The sequence below is a fragment of the Mesoplodon mirus genome (assembly GCF_964341445.2).
Source record: "Mesoplodon mirus genome assembly, chromosome: 7".
Lineage (NCBI taxonomy): Eukaryota > Metazoa > Chordata > Mammalia > Artiodactyla > Ziphiidae > Mesoplodon > Mesoplodon mirus.
Genome location: NC_138983.1, coordinates 56,470,081 through 56,490,768, shown reverse-complemented (window position 1 = coordinate 56,490,768; position 20,688 = coordinate 56,470,081). Strand labels below are relative to the sequence as shown.

The window sequence follows — 20,688 nt, the reverse complement described above, 5'->3', positions numbered from 1 at the left end:
ATTCCAATGGTGATTTTCTATTTCCCTCATTCTATCTACTATAAGAGCAGTCCTTTCTTATCTATTTATTTATTTAAATAAGTATTCATAAATATCTTAATTATGTGGGTTATAGTCCAATATCACCATTATTTATTTTGTTGCTCAAAAATTTCCAGCTTTCCCTATTGGGCGCTCTTTCACATTGGCTCCTGTGCCCTTTCAACATGTCCCCATCCTTTCATAAACACTTCCTTATTTTCTGGCACCAGAATACTCTCCAGCTTATTTTGTATTTTCCCTGCCCCAGCCCTGAAACCAACCACTTCTCCAAAGATCTCACGGAGTTGGTTTTAAGGGTTAAACTAGTTAAGACTGTAAAGTATTTACAACAGGGTCTGATCTGTAGTAAGTAATCAAATGTCAGTTGATATTTAGTATTGATAGTTTGACAGGAAATACACATTAACCATTACAGCTGTCAGGAGGTGCTATATTTCTGTATTTGGTTGCAAAGCGATATTAAGCACTGTATTAGTTTGCTAGGGCTGCTATAACAAAGTACCACAAACTGGTTTAAACAACAGATATTTATTGTCTCACAGTTCTGGAGGCTACAAATCCAAAATCAAGGTGTTGGCAGAGTCAGTTCCTTCTGAGGGCTGTGAAAAGAATCTGTTCCAAGCCTCTTCCCTAGCTTCTGGTGGTTTGCTGGCAGTCCTTGGCATCCCTTGGTGTACAGAAGCATCACCCTGATCTCTGCCTTCACCTTCAGATGGCATTCTCTCTGTGTATATCTGTGTCCAAATTTCCCCTTTTTATAAGGACACAAGTCATACTGTATAGCGGCCCATCCTACCCCAGGAGGACCTCACCTTAACCAGTTGCATCTGAGGTACTAGAGGTTAAACTTCAACATACGAATTTGGGAAGAACACACTTCAAGCCATAACCAGGCACAAATGAAAAAATTCTGAAAAATAAAAATAAATCATCACAGTATTTAGAATAATATCAATCAGACTGAGGTTGAAAAAACTATTTAGATTGTTTTTACATAGAAGACTAATTATTGCAGTATCAGAGATTTTGAAAACAAATGTACAATATTTTGGAGAGGAAAGTTCAACTAAAGAATTTTGAAAGAACAAAAGGAATGCTTTATTTAAAACTAAACGTTCCAATGCAGCCAAAAATAAATAAATGAAATAAATAATTTTTTTTTAAAAATGGGGGGGCTTCTCTGGTAGTGCACTGGTTAAGAATCCACCTGCCAATGCAGGGGACACGGGTTCGATCCCTGGTCTGGGAAGATCCCACATGCCACGGAGCAACTAACTAAGCCCGTGCGCCACAACTACTGAGCCTGTGCTCTAGAGCCCGTGAGCCACAACTACTGAGCCCTTGTGCCACAACTACTGAAGCCCACGTGCGTAGAGCCTGTGCTCTGCAACAACAGAAGCCACCACAATGAGAAGGCCGTGCACCGCAATGAAGAGTAGCCCCCGCTCACTGCAACTAGAGAAAGCCCGTGAGCAGCGATGAAGACCCAACACAGCCAAAAATAAATAAATAAAATAAAAAATTTTTTAAATAAAACTAAACGTACTCAGTCTTTCTGTGAAGAGGAACTACTTTCAATTTCTGAAAGCTCTGAGAGCATTAAATAGGTAGGAATATATGAGAGAGTGCTGACAGTAAGTCCCTGGGTGGAGCCTACAGAGGACCATCTATGCAGGCCATGTTATTTGGGTAGATTCTCCTCATTTTACCTAGAGAGGTTAAAATGAATGCTTTAAGAGCTCATAATGTATAAGGTCACGGAGCAAAGACCACAGTTCAGTATCCCTAACTCCTGCCCCACAACTTTTCCCCCATATCACATTAACTATAGAAGTTTCACAGGCCAAAGGAAAGAAACATTCCATATTAAACAACTTGATAAACAAACATAAAAGGTTTGCAGGGCCTCCCTGGTGGTGCAGTGGTTGAGAGTCCGCCTGCCGATGCAGGGGATACGGGTTCGTGCCCTGGTCCGAGAGGATCCCATATGCCGCGGAGCGGCTGGGCCCGTGAGCCATGGCCGCTGAGCCTGCGCATCCGGAGCCTGTGCTCCGCAACGGGAGAGGCCACAACAGTGAGAGGCCCACGTACCGCAAAAAAAAAAAAAAAAAAAAAAAAAAAGGTTTGCAAATTATTAACTTCAACAGCCATCTAGTTTTGTCCTATTTACTTAATGTCAATATGTTGGTGCTTCCCCCACCTGCTTAAAGAAGAAAGAAAGACCTGTTTACTCAGATTCCTAATGACTGGACAGATTCAATATTTTATGGTTGCCTGTATGAAGGACATTATGCTAGACACCAAGGACAGAGATTTAAAAGATCTAAGAATGGATTTTATGCAGCCTTTAGTACTACAGATCAAAATATCTTTAGTCCAGAGGTGGCCTAAAATCTGTCTAAATTCATGAGTCATCACATTCTCTATTTCCCTATTTTTTTTTTTTGCGATACGCGGGCCTCTCACTGTTGTGGCCTCTCCCGTTGCGGAGCACAGGCTCCGGACGCGCAGGCTCAGCGGCCGTGGCTTACGGGCCTAGCCGCTCCGCAGCATGTGGGATCTTCCCGGACCGGGGCACGAACCCGTGTACCCTGCATCGGCAGGCGGATTCTTAACCACTGCACCACCAGGGAAGCCTTCTATTTCCCTATTATAATCAACTTAACTCACCTTGATTATGTAGATAATTTAAAGTACACATGCACAGATTTCTGAAAGGGATATCCTTCAGTTTTAAGAGGAGGGTTAAAGCCAGATAAAGGGTTAATTAGCCACATGAGACAACTGAAATTAAAGTGAAGTAAAATTTTGAAATCAGTTCTTAGTCACTGTAGCCACCGCCATATTAAACAGCACAAATATGGGACAATTCCTCCATCACAGAAAGTTCAATTGGATAGCAAAGATTTAAAGATCCTAAAATGTTAAGTCTCAAAGCATGTAATGCAAAGTATCCCAAAAATAAAGACCTCTGTGGGCAACTATATCCATGAATGTCAAGAATATACCAATAAGAAAGTTCTCATCTTTTAGCAATCATACCAAAATATTTGCAACGATAGGATAGGATATACGGGATTTTCTTCAACTCACTCTGGTATGTGGGGGCAGGGGGGATAATTGTTGAAGCTGACTACGAGTTTATGGGGGTTCATGACACTATTCTCTGTACCTTTTTATATGTTTAAATTTTCCCATAATAAAGGGGTTAAATAATACTTTAAGAACCCAGAAACGTATTTGGTTAAATCACAAACTCACTCTTCAAATATGCCATTTACAACGACTGACTTCTTGACTCTCCAAAACTCTACTGAGACCACTTTTTAAAAATTATCAATTAGTTCTTGATAAATCCAATAGCCTTTTCCGAGTCATCATTTTCCTCATCTTGAGCCACTGACTCTTCAGATTCATACCAGATACTTGGCATATCAAACCTTTCTCCTCCTACGTTAGGTTTTTATGTCTTATTCTGTTTTTCTTTTAATTATCCTCTTTTATGTGTATTTTTGAGGTAGCAACCTACCTCAAAGCCTGAAACTAAGTATGGTAAAAATCATAAATCATTCACTTATTTGAAAATATTTAGTGAGCTCCCGCTATATGCCAAACACTATGCAATGTGCTTAGAATACAGCAATGAACAATAAATTCATGAACGCTACCTCTGTGGAACTTACAGAACAAATGGAAAACAGAAATTTTAACAGACAAATAATTACAGTTGTATTAAAGGCAGCAAGGAGAAGGACAGTGTTGACAGTCTATAAAGGATGGGAAAATAAACTACTCTGAGGAAGTCAGCAAAGGCTTGAAGAAATTTCTTGAAGCTAAAGGATAAACTGGAGTTAATCTGACAAAGGGGAAGAGGGAATATATCACAAGATGGAGATCGGTTAAGAGTTATAACTTAAAAAAGGTCAGTATGGCTGAAACAGAGAGAGATGGTGGGAGATATGCTCAAGAATGGACGGATGGGGAGGAGCCAAAATATTCAGTGTGAGCAATGTAGATCATTTGGAAAGATTTTAGACCTTATTCTAAGAGTGATTTAAACAAAAGCAAAAAAACCCAAAAAACAAAAAACTACAAAGGTGGGTTTTTTTTGAGTTATTACAATTTTAAAAAAATTTTATTGTGATAAACTATACTATAAGATTTACCATTTTAACCATTTTTAAGTGTACTATTCTGTGGCATTAAGCACAGTCAAAATGTTTTTGTTTTTAGTAAGAAGTTACTCTGATTTACATTTTTATAAAGTTCACTCTGATATCAATGTGGAGGATGGATTGGAGGGGAGGTCCAAGAACAGAGGTTGGAAGGTACAAATATAAAGATTTAAATCTACTTTACTGCTCCCTGCTAGACCATAAACAAGAAGAGAACAGAGATTATACCTGATCTGTTAAAAACTACATCCCCCGGGACCTAGCTCTATGGTTGGCACACAGTGGACATCTGTTAAATAGATAAATGACCTATAAGATTCTATGATTCTTAGAACAGAAAACTTAAAATGCAAAGATGTGTGTTCTGTACAGCACGTAACACCTTGATGATGATTTTTTAACTTAAAAAAAAACAAAAACAAAAACCTGTCTAACAGTAATAGGTAAAGATGAGTTCTAGCAATAAGGTTAGAGATAGGAAGGTAGAATCCAGACTCTGAAAGGGTCTAACTAGGGCAGAAGAGCTTGGACTTCATCTCAAAGAGACGTCTATGCGGGGTGTCTGGGCAAGGTTTTATGCAATCTCACAATGGCAGGTTGAGATAACAGTAATGCTTATTATCAGTTAATTTAAAAAATTATACAGTATTTGTCCTTTTGTGATTGGCTTATTTCACTTAGCATAACATCATCAAGGTTCATCCATGTTAAAGCATGTGTCAGAATTTTCTTCCTTTATAAGGCTGAATATTTCATTGTATGTATACACAGTACCATGTGAACACTTGGATTGCTTCTACCTTTTGGCTACTGTGAATAATGCTGCTATAAACATGGATATAAATGAGTTGGTTTTAATTTTATAAAATGTACTTTTAAAAAAGAAGAGGAGGGACTTCCCTGGTGGTGCAGCAGTTAAGAATCCGCCTGCCAATGCAGGGGACACGGGTTCGAGCCCTGGTCCAGGAAGATCCCACGTGCCGTGGAGCAACTCAGCCCGTGCGCTACAACTACTGAGCCTGTGCTCTAGAGCCCGCAAGCCACAACTACTGAGCCCGCGTGCCACAACTACTGAAGCCCACGCACCTAGAGCCCGTGCTCTGCAACAAGAGAAGCCACTGCAATGAGAAGCACGTGCACCACAACGATGAGTAGCCCCCGCTCGCCGCAACTAGAGAACGCCCTCATGCAGCAACGGAGACCCAATGCAGACAAAAATAAATTTATTTTTAAAAAAAGAGAAAAATAAAGAACAGAAACTGAAAACCCTAAGCAACTCTAAATGTTGAAATGTGTTGATTCTCAGAAAATCAGTTAGAAGCTAGAAAGCAAATGCAAAGTGGTACCTGATCTAATAGATTCTATAAAGATCAATTTTAAACTGACAATGGGGAAAGCTGAGAAACAATCTAATTTGTGCCAGAGAACCCCCCCAATGTAGGTACCAAGTACATCTAGAAATAAGGGTAAAGATGGTGCTCAAAATGAAAGGAATGGGGCCTCCCTGGTGGCGCAGTGGTTGAGAGTCCGCCTGCCGATGCAGGGGATACGGGTTCGTGCCCCGGTCTGGGAGGATCCCATATGCCGCGGAGCGGCTGGGCCCGTGAGCCATGGCCGCTGGGCCTGCGCATCCGGAGCCTGTGCTCCGCAACGGGAGAGGCCACAACAGTGAGAGGCCCGCATACCGAAAAAAAAAAAAAAAAAAAAAAAAAAAAAAAAATGAAAGGAATGGATGAAAATCTGTTTAAAAGGGAGACTGACACCCTCACATCCCCTCCTCTATTCCACACAGCCAGGTTCCTCTCCCGCTTCATCAGAAGATTATAGATTATGCTATGAGAAAGGAAAATAGAGGGTTTCTGGACTGGTGAATACAAGATTTAAGAGAAGGCTGAAGTACAAACAGTATTAAAAACAAAGTAAATTAAATTCATATACTCTAATGTTATCTTCAAACCCTGTCTCCATTCAGCTCCAAGAAAGCTGGCAACCAATCTTATCCTCTCCAGCAGGACACTGGACAACTCTTCTTTAAGAAATGTGACTGGCGGGACTTCCCTGGTGGTGCAGTGGTTAAGAATCCGCCTGCCGGGCTTCCCTGGTGGCACAGTGGTTGAGAGTCCGCCTACACGGGTTCGTGCCCCGGTCCGGGAAGATCCCACATGCCGCGGAGCGGCTGGGCCCGTGAGCCATGGCCGCTGAGCCTGCGCGTCCGGAGCCTGTGCGTCCGGAGCCTGTGCTCCGCAACGCGAGAGGTCACAACAGTGAGAGGCCCGTGTACCGCTAAAAAAAACAAAAAAACAAAACAAAACAAAGAATCCGCCTGCCAATGCAGGGCACATGGGTTCAAGCCCTGGTCTGGGAAGATCCTACATGCCGCGGAGCAACTAAGCCCCTGCGCCACAACTCCTGAGCCTGAGCTCTAGAGCCTGCAAGCCACAACTACTGAAGCCTGCGTGCTACAACTACTGAAGCCCACGCGCCTAGAGCCCGTGCTCTGCAACAAGAGAAGCCACCGCAATGAGAAACCCGCACACTGCAACAAAGAGTAGCCCCCACTCCCTGCAACTAGAGAAAGCCTGCGTACAGCAACAAAGACCCAAAGCAGCCAAAAATTAAAATTAATTAATTTTAAAAAAAGAAATGTGACTGGCAAAAAGACTTAAAAGAGCTAACATCAGACTTCTTCCCCCAAAAAGAACTCAGCCAGATTGTCCTACAGAGAAGCCCAATAAACCCACAATAGAGCTTAAAATCAAATTTTTAGTGCTCAACTCTTAAAAGGAGACAGTCAAGAATACTAGTTCTTTGAGGACCACATCAAACAAGAAATAGAGAAACTAGAATAAACATAAGTGAAAAGCAATTTATAAAAAACTGAGTATTGAAAAGAAGGCCATATATCTCTTTAATATCCTCAAAATGACAAGAGATACAGCAGAAATTAACACAATGTTGAAAATCAACTATACTTCAATTTAAAAAAATTTTTAACAAAAGAAGATACTAGAATCAAAAAGATGTTACAGACAGAAACAATCAGAAAACAAAGAGCTCTTTGAAATTAAAACGATAGCAGAAATAAAATGTAATAGGGTAAAAGAAAGTTGAGAAAATTTTTTAAGAATTAAAACAGAAACAAATAAATGAAAAAGGGGCAAGATAAGATACAACTAGAGGATCAATCCAGGAGGTCTAATAAGAAGTCCAGAGAGAACTGAAAATGGAGAGGAGAATATCATACTAGTTAAGTCAAGAAAATTTCCTGAAATAAACTTAAGTTTCCAGTTTGAAAATATTTATACCTATTACTCAGCACATAAAATGAAAATAAACACATCATTATGAAAAATCAAAATACCAAGAGTCATAATGGCAATACTAGACTCTACAAGGCAATATATTTGTCTTCAAATTTCTAAAGGAAGAATATATCCAACCCAAATTTCTAAACTCCACCAAACTTCAGTGTAAAGGTTGTACAAACACATTTTCAGACATACAAGGTCTCAAAAAACTTCCTCCCATGTTCCCTTTATTAGGAAGCTACCTACTGGTGGATACATTCAACGTAATGAGTAAAACAAAGAAGAAAAAAGTAATCTGAGAAACAAGGGATCCATCCAACACAAGAGAGAAGGAAATCCTCAAAATGAAAGTAAAGGAGATGACACGTTGACAGTTGTACATCAATTCTGGAGGGTAACTATTATACAATAGTATAAATTAGAAGAGGTCAGAAGGTTCTGGGAGAGATGTCCCAGGCAAACCTGATGCATTCAAACAACTGAGATCTACGCTACTGGTAAAGAGTTTGGGGATAATTAAGAAAAAAGCAAGTCAAATAGTGACACAAACGAAAACAAAAAAAAATGCGGAATATAGTACAAGTAATCAGTATACTACACAGCTCAGCTGTGAATACCATTACCTATTAACAATAATGTGAAGATTAAATACTGATCTAACCAAAATGTATAGTATCTATATTTAGAGGATGGGGAAAACAACACTGCCAGGTTAGTACTGCATATCAGAAATGAAAAGAATTTAGAAAGGTTAAATAAACTGTCCAAGATCACACTGTAAACACGGGGTTCAAGATTAGAACCAAAGTATAACTGTCTCTAGAGCTGTCTTTATCACTATATAGTGCCTCCCTAAGAAGAAAAAACTTAACTACAATAGTAAGGGAATAGATTTGAGAATTTCAGAACAGGGAAGTTTAATACTAAAAATTACAAAATATGTTCTCCTGGAGATCTCTTAGAGTGAAGTAACTTAAGAGTGGTCCAGGGCTTCCCTGGTGGCGCAGTGGTTGAGAGTCTGCCTGCCGATGCAGGGGATACGGGTTCGTGCCCCGGTCCAGGAAGATCCCACATGCCGCGGAGCGGCTGGGCCCATGAGCCATGGCCGCTGAGCCTGCGTGTCCAGAGCCTGTGCTCCGCAACGGGAGAGGCCACACAACAGTGAGAGGCCCGCGTATCGCAAAAAAAAAAAGAGTGGTCCAGTTTAACTGTCACAGACAAGAACAGCCTAAGGAGATCTAACAACTAAATCAAATGTAGTATCCTAGATGGGATCCTGGAACAGAAAAAAGACATTAGGAAAAAAACTAAAGAAATCAAAATAAAATATGGTCTTTGGTTAATAATGTATCAATATTGGTACATTAGTTGTGGAAAATGTACACATGAGCTGTTAATTACAGAGGAAACTGGTGTAGAGTATACAGGAATTCCATATTATCTCTGCAATTTTTCTGTATATCTAAAACTATCCTAAATCAAAAAAATTGTATTTAGAAACAAAACAACAGAATGGGAAAGTACTCTAAGTACTAATGTGAAAACATCTCTAGGAATTATTGTTAAGTGAAAAAAAGCAAGATGCAGAATAAAATCTGATACCTCGTATGTAAGGAAGAATAAAAAATTTAATTCATATTTGCTTGTGTCTGCATAAAGAAATCCCAGAATATACATAAGAAAATAGTATATATATATATATAATTACTAATAGAGGAGGGGGTGGGGAATGAGGTCACAGGAACAGGGGTAGCAGTAAGTTTTCTGAAAGTACATCGTTTTACATAATTTTGATTTATGAACTACGTGATTGTGTTAACTGTTAAAAATGAAGTTAGGGCTTCCCTGGTGGCGCAGTGGTTGAGAGTCCGCCTGCCAATGCAGGGGACACAGGTTCGTGCCCCGGTCCGGGAAGATCCCACATGCCGCGGAACGGCTGGGCCCGTGAGCCATGGCCGCTGAGCCTGCGCGTCCGGAGCCTGTGCTCCGCAACGGGAGAGGCCACAACAGTGAGAGGCCCGTGTACAGCAAATAAATAAATAAATAAATAAAATAAAGTTAGAGGGCAAAAATAGCAATCCAGTTTAAAGCCCTACGAGAAATGGATTGGGTGACTTCTCCAAGTCTCCTCCAACTTTGGAATGCTCTAATTCAACAATTTCAACTAGAAGATCCTTAAACTTTTAGTCAGTCATATTTATAATGTATCAATACCTTCCCTGAAACTCCATGCTCCCCTGTCACTTCTCTGTATCTTTTAACTCTACTTTTCAAAGCAGCTGCACTCATTGCACTATATTGTATTAGGTATTATATGTTTCTTCCATGATGAAATGTATATTTCTTAAGAGTAGGCTCTATCAAACTATTGATAATTGACAGAGTAGCAGTTTTCAGTAAACATGTGCCAGGCACTCTTCTAAATGCTTTACACTTATTAACTAATTTAATCTTCACAATAATGCTGTATGATAGGTCCTATTATCTTCATTTTATAGATAAGGAAGTTAAAGCATAAAGAAGTCAATAATCTGCCCAAGGTCAGTGAGCAGGGCTAAAATATAAAACCCAGACTCTGTGCTCGTAATCACTAGCTGTACTGATTAGTTTTAAGACTTCAAAACAAGATATGGAAAAAACTCCTTTTGACTGTTCTAAATGCAATATGGGGACTTCCCTGGTGGTCCAGTGGTTAAGAATCCACCTTCCAATGCTGGGGACGTGGGTTCAAACCCCGGTTGGGGAACTAAGATCCCACAGGCAACTAAGCCCATGCACCACAATGAAGAGCCCGAGCACCGCAACTAACCCAACGCAGCCAAAAATAATAAATAAATGTTAAAAATAAATAAATAAATGCAATATGAAGCTACAAGATACAAATGGCTTAATATCATCTAGAAACTAGCAGATCTCAAAACGCAGCCCACCAACTCCCAGGATCCCCAGGACCCTTTGGCTGGGCCACTACTCTCCTGAAGGTCAAAACCACTTTCATAATAACAAGATGTTATTTGGTTTTTTTCACTTTTGTTCTCTCATGAGTATATAGTGGAGTTTCCAGAGCCTATGTGATGTGGGATATTACAAGAGACTGAATGCAGAAGCAGCTGTGAGAAGCAGATGACTTTTAATACATCAGACATTACAGAGATTTGCAAATATGTAAAACAATGCCACTCCCTCACTAAATTATTGTTTGAAAAATAGTTCTCTTTCATTAAAATTATGTCAACATGTAATGGATTTAACACTATTCTTTTAAAATGAATTAAATATTAAACAATTTTCTCAGTTAACTTTTGACACAGTAAATAGTGATATAAACCACATAACAGCTCTTTAGAAGCCTCAACAATTTGTAAGAACATCTTGAGAGGCTCTTGAGAAGAAAAAGTTTAAGATCACTGATCTAGCCAATCTAAACTGTTCAGTGTTCCTAGTCTCTGACATTAAGACAATTTTTCCCAACACAGCATGTTATAATTCAAAAGAACTGATGTAAAAAAGGTAATAAAAAGTGAAAAAATAAGTAGTACTAGGCCAGGTATGTGTTTCTTTTTGAAATTACATTTCCTAATTTGTAACTCATAACATTTGTTTGTAAGTATTACCTTCTACTCTAAACCATTCCTAAAATTGCCTTTGTATTTCAAGACAATAGCCAAAGGTGGTAACAAAAGAGGTTCCTCAAAGAAACTTCAGGTTCAAGCTATGTATTTCAACATTGCTTTATTTAACCATGTATACTACTGAAATATAAAGAAACTGTAAGAATTCACACGAAGATTACCAAGACTGATATAATTAATTCAATATGAGGCTTCATATACTGAAACACTTCATCTTCATTATAGAATACAGAACCTTATTTTTTTTGGCTGTGTCATGCAGCATTCAGGATCTTATTTCCCCGACCAGGGATCGAACCGGTACCCACTGCAGTGGAACCGTGGAGTCGTAACCACTGGACCGCCAGGGAGGTCCCAGAACCTTAAGTTTTTGAAAAGCTAAATAAAAGTCTACCTAACTTCAAATCTGTTCCATGAACATGTCTTTAATAATCATTTGACATACTTTTAGATGTTATACTAATAGCAAATAATTTAACAATAACTTTAACAAAACTAATTTTGTTCAACTCAAAAAAAAAAGTATAAAATTCTGCTCAGTTGTTTTTCTGGGTTTTTTTTAGTTACACCATAAAGGTTATATATAAATTATTGGAATCCCTGCTCTCGAGCATCTGGATTATCCCTATATACAATCAAATAATGTAAGTATAAAATGTTATTGTTGGGAATTCCCTGGCAGTCCAGTGGTTAGTACTCAGTGCTTTCACTGCCGGGGCCCAGGTTCAATCCCTAGTGGGGGAACTAAGATCCCACAAGCTGCATGTGGGGCCAATAAAAAGTTATTGTTAAACTATTAAATGTGCAAGGAAAAAATGTAGACTTCACCATAACAGAGATGACTACTAGCTTTGGTTACTATTAGATTCTACCATCATTCACTCTGAGTACCCACTACAAGTCTGGCACTATTCTAGGCACTAGGGATACAATGAACAAAAAAATTAATAATTTTTAATCTTCATGGGACCTGCATTCTGCTGTGGGAAACAGACAAAAATAAACACAAGTAAGAATTAGAAATGTGGTCAATGCCATTAAGGAAACAAACAAGGCTTTGCCACAGATTATTCTTTGAAAGCTGAATTGTGGAATTCTAAAACCTAAAAATAAAAAATTCATTAAGAGTTAAATCAAGATGACATGGACTGGGCTTCCCTGGTGGCACAGTGGTTAAGAATCCGCCTGCCAATGCAGGGGACAAGGGTTCAAGCCCTGGTCTGGGAAGATCTCACATGCCACGGAGCAACAAAGCCCATGCACCACAACTACTTAGCCTGTGCTCTAGAGCCCGTGAGCCACAACTACTGAAGCCCGCGCGCCTAGAGCCAGTGCTCCGCATCAAGAGAAGACACTGCAATGAGAAGCCTGCGCACCACAATGAAGAGTAGCCCCTGCTCACCACAACTAGAGAAAGCCCATGTGCAGCAACAAAGACCCAACTCAGCCAAAAATAAATTAATTAATTAATTTAAAAAAAGAAAAAAAGATGACATTGACTCTGACAGACCTTTGCTAATGCATAAGAAAACTACACTGCCTGTGAAAACAGAGATCCGTCTTTCCAAAGCTACTGGATGGTATTACTTAGCAATGTAGTAGCCTCAAAAGATTATTAACCTCACAGTTCCACCTAGTTAAAAAGCATGTAAACACAATACTAAAAAAACTAAGAGGAGCCTAAGGAGACAGGACAACCAAATGTAGTGTGGTATCCTGAACTGAATGCTGAAACAGAAAAAGATAAAAATTACGGAAATCTGAATAAACTATAGACTTTAGTTAATAATGTATCAATATTGGTTCATTAATGGTAACAAATGTACCTTACTAATATGTTAATAATATAGGATATTGGGTGGGGCTATATGGGAAACCTCTGCATGATCTTCTTAATTTTTCTGTAAATCTAAAACTGTTCTAAAAAATCAAGTCTACTTAAAAAAAATCTAAGATGGCTTCAGGAATTACGCTGGAAGGAAGGGGAGTTAGTAAAGACTTGAAGAAACTAAGAAATGAGAAGCCATAAAACTCTGCAATGTGAATTAGAATATAAATACCCAAGAAATTCAAAGGAAACCTGCAGATACTTAAGTTATGATTTCTATTCATACTAAAAACTTCCTAGGACAGAGAGTAATGGATTTTTCATGCAAACTAAATAGCTCTGCATTACAATGTAAGGCAGGCAATAACATCCCTGAGTGCACAATAGGCACTTTAGATCCTATTTATCAATAATGACCAATAGGCTGTATTTTATGTATGTCACTGTCCTGAAACTGTCATAAAATACCTGGACAGGGATCAGTCTCATAAGTCTTACTAAGTCACTTGAAGAAACAAGTTTATATTTGCATAGCAAAAAAAAGCAAAGAGGAGACTGGTAAGAGGGCAGGGAGAAAAGATTATGTATGAAAGGAGAAAAACAATTTATCAGGTCTAACTGGAAGCAATTTTGCAACTATTATTAACCTACTTTAACGCCACACAAATTAGTATAAATAGTTCGGAGCAGTAATAAGAGCTCTGAATTTATACCAGTTATCTTCTTTCCAATCAAAAGAAATAAATGTCTTCTATAGCCTAACCTGAAACACCTATCATGTAACTCAATGTCTGATGACTCGGGAGGAACTAATCTCTTAATGTCTCAATTTTAAAAATAGGAAAAGTGTGAGAAAAATAATGGAGGATGATAATCTCTAAACTGCAGAGTGTGAAGTTTGCATAATACAGCATAAAATTGGAATTACCACAAGAAATAATTTTTAGAGACAACCATCAGAAAATTAGAACCTTATACCCAACACAAAGTACAATGACAGCAGGAGCCTGACCAAGTAAATGAGATAATAATTTCACTCATTAGATATTATGGAATATTAACCATAAAAGAATCATTTAGCCAAAATGGTATTACATATTCGAATCGAATCTAGATAACTGGATGATGAATCTATCCCTTCTCTACTCTGTTACTCCCTATCCCCGAAGGAAACCCTACAAAACAAAGATGTTCGTTATTCTAAAGTCTTCTCTCCCTAAGGAATCCTGAATATATAATTGGAAAATACTCAAGAAGAAATGGAATAATTAACATTTCTCCAGTAATTCCTGTTTGCACCACCGTGAGAAGAATCAGACACTGCGCTTCGTGTTGAAGCAGAAAAAGGAGAGGTGAGATGTGAAAAATTCCAAGTAAAACGATCATGACATAGCATCTGGCAGAGATTGGAAAAGCATGAACACAACCAAAAGAATCGCCAGGGATGAAAGTCAAGAGAAGAAAACGAGGTTTTCCAACAGGCCACAGCCTAACCCAAGGGGCAAAAACCGCTACTGCCGCCGCCACTCCCTCACTCCCCAACCATTCCATCAAGTCGCCTCCAATTCAGATATATATCCTCTATAACCCAGACCCATTCCCCACTCAGGTGAAAACAATCCAAGAATTTCCTAGGAGCCCCCCCCCCACTTCCATAATATCCGCACTTCTCGGGGCCAAGCCTCTGGGGAAAACAACGCCCAGATCCCACCCTCCCGGCACAAGGTTGAAGAGGGCCCGTTCCCCGGAGTGGGGCTTCCCAGGTGGGCCTCATCGAGCTGAGCAACTGGGATCAGAGCAAGGAACAAGGGTGGGGCTCAAGGAAGGGAGCTGGCGTCGGTGAGACGACGGAGACCGGAGGAAGAAAGGGATGGACAGGAGGCTGGGGCTGGGCGGGGTGAGGAGTGGGGAGGGCAGATCCACGGGAGAGGGCCGGGCTGCGGGGAAAGAAGCGGGCGGAGTGGGGGGCGGAAGGGTCAGAATCCGATCGACAGATCATGGCGAAGAGGAATGCGTGACTAACAGGGATCGGCGAACAGGCTCAAGGGCTAGGGGGTGGAAGGAAGCGCGACCGCGAGGCCCGCAGGGAGCGTCCGCGGACGGAAGGGCCGCACTGGGGGCGGTGCGGGGAAGCCACTTCCAGCTGCCAGGAGTGGGGGAGCCGCGCACTCACCGCTCTGCTCCCCCAGGAACACCAGCTTGAATTTCCTCAGCGGATTCCCGAAGTCTCCGCCCGCGGACATGATGGAGCCGGAGGAGCTGCCGCCGCCTCAGCCCAGAGACCTCCGAGACCGACGCCGCTCCAACCGGTTCACGGGAAGGCTAGAGGAAGGGTCGGCGCCGAGCTCTCTCGGCCCCTGCAGGGCCCGGCAGCGGAGCAAGGCTGGAGAACAAGGCTCCTCTCACAGACAGGCAGCCGTCGCCGCCGCCTCTCCTCGGAGTCACCTAGCACCGAGCGAGGCCCGCGGCTGGGAAAGGAAGGAGGGCGGTGTCGGAAGCAGCCAGCAGTGTGCTCGGGGGTCCCGAGGCTAGAGCTGTTCCCTTCTCAGCACCCGGCACCGAGACTGAGGCGAGGGTGGCGGAGCCGGAGCCGCAGACGCGTCTGGGACCTCTCACACGCAGCGTCCCAGCTCCACAGCTGCCGCCACTGCAGCCCAACCTGCTGAGTGCGCGAGCCTGTGGCGCGGCGCGGCACGGGGCGAGCCCGGGCGCGAGCCTGCCGCCCAGCCAGACACGGCGTGCGTGCGTGCGTGCGTGAGCGCGCGCGCGTGCGCGCCACAGCCAGCGCCTTCCTGGTTTAGCCTGCTTTCCCGGCTCCGCCCAGGCAGAGAAGACGTGGGGAGGTTAGGTTTCCCCTCGCGTCGGGAGAAGCCGGGAGATGGTGGGGTGGAGCCTGGGGGAGCTGACGGGGTAGAATAAGGAGCACTTATGTCACTTACGGGATGAGCCAATCGGAAGAGGTTAAGGGCGGGCAGAGATGTCGAGTGAGGTGGCAGCGCCAGAGCGCGCGCGCTGCCCTCCTGCGGTGGAAAGCGTCTCACCGTGGCGGCCATGGGAAGTGTGGCCCGTCGCAACTTGAGGGGAGGGGAGGGAATTGGGGTGGAGGCGGGGCCAGAATGGAGGCGGAATTGACCCCAAGTGGGGGTGAAGTCGGAAGGCCCTAAGGTGTACAGAAGGTTCCTCTTTCCTGAGCCCTCAGCTGTGCCTCACAGTCCTCAGATCCGCCCTTCACCTCTGCACCCACCTTCTCCATCTTCTTTCTTATAATTCTTCAGACGATACCCTACTAGGTACTGTTGCTCCCAGGAGTTTCGTAACAGAAGCAGGGCCTCCACATTTTTGTAGACAAGAAAGCTGAAGGTCACAGGAAGGAAATGATTTACAAAATACGTAGAGCCATAAAGTGGAACCCAGGTTTTGTCTTTTCCCCCAATTGAACCTCCACAACCTCCTCGTTGATAAGCCCATCCACTTCCCTAGCTTCACCTGGCTTGGTCTTCTCTTACCAACCTTTGTTCCTCAGATATGGACAGTTATAAATGACCCCCACCTTCTACTGTGATAGAAAAGGAGTTAGACGTCAGGTAAACCAAACCCTTCATTTCACAGGTGGTGAAACTGAGGTCCAGATAGGAAAATGGAGTTGCAAAAAGGTCACACAACAAATTAGAGGTAGAGCATGGCCCTGATGCAGGGAAGTAGACATTGAAAGATCACCTGGGGACTTCCCTGGTGGCGTAGTGGTTAAGAATCTGCCTGCCAATTCAGGGGAAACGGGTTCGAGCCCTGGTCTGGGAAGATCCCACATGCTGTGGAGCAACTAAGCCCATGCGCCACAACTACTGAGCCTGTGCTCTAGAGCCCATGAGCCACAACTACTGAAGCCCATGTGCCATAACTACTGAAGCCTGCATGCCTGGAGCCCGTGCTCCACAACAAAGAGAAGCCACCAAAATGAGAAGCCCACACACTGCAACGAAGAGTAGCCCCCGCTCGCCGCAATTAGAGAAAGCCCGCGTGCAGCAACGAAGACCCAATGCAGCCTAAAATAAATAAATAAATATATTAAAAAATAAAATAAAAAGATCACCTTTCTACAGATGTAGAAAACAAACATGGTTTATGGGAGGGGAGGATTAAACTGATAGATTGGGATTGACATATACAGACTACTATATATAAAACAGATAACTAATAACCTATTGTATAGCACAGGGAACTCTACTCAATACTCTGTAATGACCTATATGAGAAAAGAATCTAAAAAAGAGTGGATATATGTATATGTATAATTGATTCACTTTGCTGTACAGCAGAAACTAACACAACATTGTAAATCAACTATACTCCAATAAAAACTAATTTAAAAAAAAAGATCACCCATTCCTTCTAAAGCAGGGCTTCTGAATCTGCTGTAGGTGAGCCTCCCTTAAATTAGACATCTGCAGCATGTGTATCTTTCTGTGGAGAGAATCCATAGCTTTCATCAGATTTTCAACCCAGTTCATGACCCAAAAAATGAAGGTTAATGTCACACTCAAGAGGAGCTCAGGAATACATGACAACTAAGTGTAATGTGGGTATAACTAACATAACTAAACTGGTAAGTTTTAAGCTGAATGGGATCCTGGAACAGAAAAAGGACATTAGGAAAAACTAAGGAAATCTGAATAAATGTGGACTTTAGTTAATTACAATGTATCAATATTGGTACATTAATTGTAACAAATGTATGGTACTAATGTAAGATATTAATAGAGGAAACGGGGGATGGGGAGAAGTATATGTGGACTTTCTGTACTGACTGCTCATTTTTTCTGTAAATCTAAAACTTTAAAAAAATAACATGTATTAATAAAAGATAAAGGTTAAGAATTATCAAATTAGAGAATTTGTAATCCACACCTTACCATACTTCAGCCACAACTCACCATACGATAGGACAGCATTCGAAAAAGTAATCCTTGGCCTTGAAAAGGATGCTTTTAAAAACTGGTATCAAAAATAGTTCCAAGTTAATAATAAAAAATAAGTCCTTAAATTTGTGTTTAGAGCCTTACCATTCACAAAACACACTTGTGTACATTTTCTCATTATTTGAGGGTTATTATTTACTTAGCTGTAGAAATGGCAGGATCAAACAAGTGCCTTCTCAAACCCAGGGATGAATTGCTGAATGAACTAGAATAAATTAAGAGGAGGAAAAGAGATTCTTAAATTTTCATTTATTCTGGCCTATCAAGACAACAGCTATATCCCCAAATCTCCTTCTCTATTAAAATTTACTAACTTCTAGTTCCTCTCAGCCAAGCAGCAGAAAGATTTTAGATCATGCATCTAAAATGAAATGGTAGAAACCTGAGTTGTCACATGGATGTCTGATTTTTCTTTTTTAATACTTGATTTTAAAAGTAGCTTGTCAGGTCTGATAAGGCTCGCCCCACCAGTAACCCAAAACCCTAGTACACACAAAGTGCAGCCAATACCAAGACAATATTTAAGAAGAAAAGCTCTGCAAACAAAAATGAGTGGCTATTTTTTCTTTCTGATGGGTACCAGGTTTTCATTATGTTTCCTGAAATAGCCTTTAAAGTAACATCTGAGGATTGGAGCTATAATTACTTTGTACTTCCTCCAGAACTTTATGAATCAATTCTTCCCTGCTGCTTTGGTCTCTGTAATCACCTAGGTAGGTGAGGCTATTCCTATCATTTTGAAGAGCGATATGATATAATCCACCTCTTACCTCAGATGTTTTTAATGTTTTAACTTGACACATATAAGGCCTCATTCTCCTCTGAAGCCAATATCATATTTATCAAGTGCTCTGTGTAAGTCATATGTTTTATCTTTAGAGATCTTATGGTCTAAAAGTTACATATGTGCTATGGGGTTCATCAAATGGAGAAATTACTTGGGAGAAGGAGGAATTAAAGAGGCCTTTTTCAAGGATGCTTTCACCAGCACTTTCACTTGAATGATTTCTCTTAATCTTGAACACGTGCACCTCCCTCCCTCGTCTGAATTCCTACTAATTCTTTAGGTATCATCTTTTAAAAGTCCTCAAAAAAACCTCTCTGTCTGCTCGAATTCCAACAAAGAGTGTAAGTACTCCTGCCTGTCCTCCCATTGTACCCTATTCTTCCCCATCACTTAATTGTTTTTGTTAATTGTCAGTCTTCCCCACCTGACCATAAGCTTCATGAGGTCAAAACTCATGTCTTGTATTCCCAGCACTTTCAGAGTGCTTGCTCCACAGCAAGCATGCAACAGATATTTGCTGAATAAATGAAATAAATGAGAGAGATTATTTTTAGTTTTCTTCAAAAGGTGAATGGGATTTGGGCATGTGGAGATGGAAGGGCAAGAGCGTTTTGGAGAAAGAGAACATCACTTAAAATCATGTGATGTAAATTGATACTGCATTCCTTTACGACACTTGTGAAAAAGATGCCCAGATCAGATCTCATAACTAAAAACTGGGGACAATGGGAGAGGACAGCTTTGGCAGCTCCAAAGGGAAAGTACCTAGAGCTGTTTTTTTTGATCAGCTTAAAAGGGATTGTTGGGGCTTCCCTGGTGGCGCAGTGGTTAAGAGTCCGCCTGCCAATGCAGGCGACACGGGTTCGTGCCCCGGTCTGGGAAGATCCCACACGCCGTGGAGCGGCTGGCCCCGTGAGCCATGGCCGCTGAGCCTGCGCGTCCGGAGCCTGTGCTCCGCAACGGGAAAGGCCACAACAGTGAGAGGCCCGCGTACCGCAAAAAAAAAAAAGGGGGGGATTGTTAATTTGAAACCCATGAGTATGAGCAGGAATATAACATACAGAAATTGCAATATAATTACAGCTTGACTTTCAGAGACAAAAAACTTCTTGAGGGAGGACTGAGATTTCATCTTATTCCCTGTGACAGACACTATTTGTTGCCTATCCAACAACACACACACACACACACACACATTCACACACACACACACATTTCCACAATATATATTGGAAATGATAGATACTTTTCCAGCTTCCCTTCAGCTAAGCTATAGGCACCTAACTTGATCTGAGCCAGTGGGATACAAAGGAAATGTGCCAGAGACTTCTGAGATAAATTTTCTTCCTTGATGAGAACAGGTAGATGAGGAAAAACTGCCATTTATGTGCCATTGGATATGGTTATATGACATGATATCTAGAGCAAAGACATCTTGTGAACTTAATATATAATCCTGAAGAAAAAAGCCAACCACTGATGATGGCTAAGCAAAAAGCTAAAAGGAATCATTGGGCCACTGTACCAACCCTGGAACTGGACTTCCTCTGGATTCCTTTTTAGCAAAATAATAAATGTCTTTATATGTATTAATGTCTTCATAATATGTCTTTGTCATTGTTACTTGCAGCTGAAAGCATCTGACATTCTCATCTTTAGATCCCTTAAAACACCTCACACAACTCCTTGAACATTAGGCACTCAATACTGTGTGTGTGTGCTTGTGTGTGTGTATGTGTGTGTATGTATATATACATGTGTGTATGTGTATATATATATACGTATATATATATATATATATATATATATATATATATATATAAAATACAGTAGTGGTTACCAAACTGTAAAGTCTTTTTCTGTTTACTACCCCCTAAAAGGGATTTATTACTCTTGGAGAGGCAGGAAATCAATAAAAGGAGAAAAACTGCCCAGGTAAA

The 20,688-nt window shown here is 41.2% G+C and overlaps 1 protein-coding gene across 2 annotated transcripts in view; it reads right to left on the bottom strand.

Annotated features, from left to right (window-relative positions):
* The window catches only part of RAB6A (RAB6A, member RAS oncogene family), an 81,619-nt gene extending 65,897 nt beyond the window's left edge, over positions 1 to 15,722 (bottom strand). Inside the window, exon 1 of one of the 2 annotated variants that reach the window (XM_082629121.1) lies at positions 15,159 to 15,722. In XM_082629121.1, the coding sequence (XP_082485247.1) occupies positions 15,159 to 15,228 (70 nt within the window). In that variant the 5' untranslated portion in view covers positions 15,229 to 15,722. The remainder of the gene's footprint in view (positions 1 to 15,158) is intronic. The other variant, XM_082629120.1, reaches the window with a different exon arrangement.
* Between the last annotated feature and the right edge of the window lie 4,966 nt (positions 15,723 to 20,688).